Here is a 4219-nt window from a genome sequence, read left to right on the forward strand (position 1 = left end):
TTTATAACAAATATATATATATATATATATATATATATATATATATATATATAAAAAAATATGAGTGTTTATATATTTATGTATTTATATATTAATATATAGTTTAAATATTTATATATATGAATATATCAAATAGAAGAAATATATTTTCTAAATTATAAATATTTATATAAACCCCCTTCTTTTACTACCTCTTTACTCCACTCCAGGCTGCCAAGAGCTAAGAGGTTGGAGAAGAGCCAGTTTTTCCTGGTTCTCCCCGGGTGCAAGGGTTTGCTGGGCAATTGGGACCATGCAAAGCTGATGACCCTGTTGGTTGGGTGGGTTGGTTGTGGAGCAGAAATTCAGTGAAAATGAAAAATTTTGGCAGGAAGGGGGAAGGGCTTTTTTTGCTTGTTGAGAAAACAGAGAAGAAAACACCCTTTTTTATTATTTAAACATTTTTGTCTGTGTGTGCTTTTGCCTTTGGCTTCACAAAAAGAAAAAAAAGACAGACAAACAAAATGTGTCTTGCTGAAATTTGTGTGTTGATCAAGAGCTGCCCTTTGTCCCAGAAAAAATGGGAGCTGAGAAACTCTTTGGAGCAGGGTGTGCAGGAGAAACCCAGCAGGTTAAACCCTCCGTCTCCGACACTGTTCTGCACCCCATCCTTGGTCATGTCTCTCAGTGGTGGGAAAAAGAGAGTGTTGACGTAGCTGGATCTATCTCCATCCATGAATTGGGTGTTCAGCCTGGAAAGCTAAAGGGAAGCAGCGGGAAAGGGGATATCCCGCCTCCTTTTAATACAGGGTGTGGGATTTAGAGCATGGGATATCCCTTGCATTTGGGATGTAGCTGGCAAACCCATCCTGGGGCTCAGGTGTCCCCAGGAGAGGTATGAACATCCAGGGGTGGTCTGCACCGTGCAGAATACATGTGAGCTAAATTAAATATCCAGCAAACACAGCCTGGGAAGTGTTGGCAGTCACAGCATTTCCCACCCTGGGGATGCTGCTCCCTGATTGGAATTTTCCAGGTAGTGCCTTTCCCCAGGCGATTTAAAACGGTCATTTAAAAAACGGTTATTTAAAAAGAGCGTAAATCATCTTGGTGAATCCAGCTAGCAAGTTAGCTGCTAACGTGAGTTAGCTGCTAATGTGAGTCAGAGCACATGGTGTAACCTGTCAAGTATTAGAGAATACTGTGTTTTATGTAATTATCTTGTAGAAGCAGGGAGGTTTACAGTCCTAATTTCCTTCTATTTATGGGGTTAAATCTCAACTGGAGCCTACAATTGGCTTTCTCTGTGGGGCAAATATACCCTTGGGGTCTCCATCTAGTTCAGGAGATGGAGGCATCCCCTGTCCTGCATGACATCTCCACACGAGTGTGGACAGCTGAGCCAGGCTTTGGACCTCCTCGGAGGTGGGGTGGCCATGGTGCCTCCTACCTGGGCTGAAAGGATGTCAGTGGGTGCTTGGATGGATGGCCTTGGTCAATCCTTTCATTGGGCTTTCTCCTCCTTGGTTGAGTATCCCAGACTCGAGTTGATGGTGGAGCTTCTTGGTTGGCATCTCCAAGCTGGGGCTGACAGTGGAGCTTCTCAGTTGGCATCTCTGACTTGGGATTCATGGCCAGGGACGGGTGGCATGGCCAGGCAGGTGTTTTCCTGGGGAAAGAGCCCTCCTGAATGACTTTATTTCCTTCTTCCCCACAGCTGATAGTCGAAAAAACGACTGACTACCCTTCAGCTGAGTACTCCCTGGTGGAGGATGTAGCCCTCCACTTCACGTGTTTGATGGACAGACTGAACGAGCAGCGACTCTTTCAGCCGGACCTGTGCGACGTGGACATCGTGCTGGTGCAGCACAAGAGCATCTTCCCGGCGCACAAGGGGGTCCTGGCAGCCTACAGCCAGTTCTTCCACTCCCTCTTCACCCAAAACAAGCAGCTGCAGCGCGTGGAGCTCTCTCTGGAGGCCCTCACCTCTCAGGGCCTTCAGCAGATCCTCAACTTCATCTACACCTCCAAGCTCCTCGTCAACTCCTGCAATGTGCAGGATGTGCTGAATGCGGCTGCCGTGCTGCAGATGAACAATATTGCCTCCTCCTGCCAGGATCTCCTCGACACCCACTCGCTCAGCCTGGCTGCTGACATGGCCCTGCCCGCTGAGAGCTGTGCTGGACCCCCGCCTTACTACTGCGAGATCAAGCAGGAGGTGGATGCTCCCCATCCCAAGATCTACGCCCGGGAGGGCAATGACCCCTACTCGGTGCGGGTGGAGGATGGAGCAGGTGGTGGGACACTCCCCCCGGGTCCAGCCAAGCAGTACTACAAGGAGGAGAAGGATGGTGGTCCAGGCACTGTCTGTAAGATGGAGGGTGAGGAGTCTGAGGAGGACCTGGACAGCCAGGGCTCATACAACCGGGAGCAGATCATCGTAGAGGTAAACCTCAACAACCAGACCCTCAATGTCTCCAAGGGCATGGAGGGGAAGGCAGCCGCCAGTGAGGCGGCGGTGATGGGGCGGCCTGACGGTGATGGGCGTGACACGGAGGAGGATGGGGAGGAGGAGAATGAGGAAGGAGAGGAGGAGGAGGAAGAGGAGGAGGATGCAGAGGTGGGCGAGGAGGAAGAGGAGGAGCACAGTGAGGAGGAAGACCTGGAGGAGACAACGGAAGAAGAGGAGGATGATGATGACGATGAAGATGTGTCAGAGATGAAAAGAGAAAAGGGTGGACAGCCCCGCAGAGGCAGCCGGGCATCCAAAGCCACCAAATCTGCCATGGCAACCAGGTCCCAGGAGATGGCCAAGGTGGAAGAGGAGGAGGAGGAGGAGGAAGAGGAAGGTCAGCGAGGGAGGAAGAGGAAAAAAGAACAGGATGGTTTGGGCCAGAAGGTGAAGCTGGAGGAGAAGCAGCACTACCCATGCAAGAAGTGTCCCCGGGTCTTCAACAACCGCTGGTACCTGGAGAAGCACATGAACGTCACGCACAGCCGCATGCAGATCTGCGACAAGTGTGGCAAACGCTTCCTGCTGGAGAGCGAGCTGCTCTTGCACCACCAGACCGACTGCGAGAAGAACATCCAGGTGAGACAGGCCCAGGGACATGCCACCAAGGGGTGGAGCATCCCACTGGGGATGGACGTCCCACCAAGGTGGGGACATCCCAATGAGGGAGGGACATCCCACCCAGCTACACCGTGGGATGGGCTCATGCTCAAATCATATTTTTGATGTTGTGGTTGGCACATGGCAGACGGAAGGGAACCTTACTTCACCCAGACTTGTATTCAGGCTTGGGAGGGTCCCATGGTGGCATGGGACCAGAGGATTTGTGGTAGGGGACGGTGGCTTCCCCTTGGCTGTCTCGGTGGAAGTATGGAGTAATTTTTGAGGAGTAATTTTTCTTTGAGTTTATTCAGTTAACCTGGATAAAACATTGCAAGACCCTGATGGACACACATTCCAGCCGTTCCCACCCAGGCTGAAACCAATTTAGCTTAATTCAAAGATTTGATGACATGAGTTAAAGTGGTTTTAATCTGCCTTTTGTGCTCTTTAGCTTGCATATTAGCAAGTTTCTGAATGCATTTGACATTCCTGCATGGCTCAGGCTTGGTGTGTCCTTCGCCTAATGCTAATGAGCTCCTGCATTTGCAGATTGACTCCATTAAATAAGTGCAATTTTTGGAGATAGGTAAGCATCCCATTAGAGCAGCAAACATGTGTTCCTGCATACCCCTCCAACCAGTCTCCTAATCCCTGACGAGCTATTTTGCTGCTGATACTAATTAAAAAAATACCAACTTCTGGAGAGCTTCGCCTGTCATCCTTCCCACAAGTGACTGGATTTTAAATGATCTTGCTGCTCTCCTAGAAGAAGGTGGCACAACCCAAGTACTACTGGAGCCCTTCGCTGGTGGCACCCTGAATAAAATGGGGAGTGAAGTAGATTTCAGCATTAGGGCATGTGGGGAATACAGAGGCAGGAGTGGTCTGGTCTTGAGTGGGTGAAGGAGCTTTGGTGCATCTTCCTGAAAAATTCACAACCCTGCAGTTGCTTTCTTTGGATGCTTTTTTCCAGAATGGGTGAGTGCAACTCCAATACCTGTGTGGTGGTGGCTGTTTTGGAGCCTATCGTAAAGTCCGTGCAATTAAAAATGGGGTTTTCCAGAATGTTTCTTCAGCCTCATCTACTTTTCTGATGGATAACATGGGGCTGCCACCTCACTGCTT

At 49.6% G+C, this 4219-nt stretch overlaps 1 protein-coding gene across 1 annotated transcript in view; it reads left to right on the top strand.

The window, feature by feature from the left end:
• The first annotated feature begins 1562 nt into the window (after positions 1-1562).
• ZBTB47 (zinc finger and BTB domain containing 47) overlaps positions 1563-4219 on the top strand; it is a 6778-nt gene continuing 4121 nt past the window's right edge. The window contains exon 1 of the mRNA XM_026841995.1: positions 1563-3070. Coding sequence (XP_026697796.1) covers positions 1670-3070 — 1401 coding nt within the window. The 5' untranslated portion in view covers positions 1563-1669. The remainder of the gene's footprint in view (positions 3071-4219) is intronic.

The sequence above is a fragment of the Athene cunicularia genome (genome assembly GCF_003259725.1).
Source record: "Athene cunicularia isolate RWA chromosome 2 unlocalized genomic scaffold, athCun1 chr2_part1, whole genome shotgun sequence".
Classification (NCBI taxonomy): Eukaryota; Metazoa; Chordata; class Aves; order Strigiformes; family Strigidae; genus Athene; species Athene cunicularia.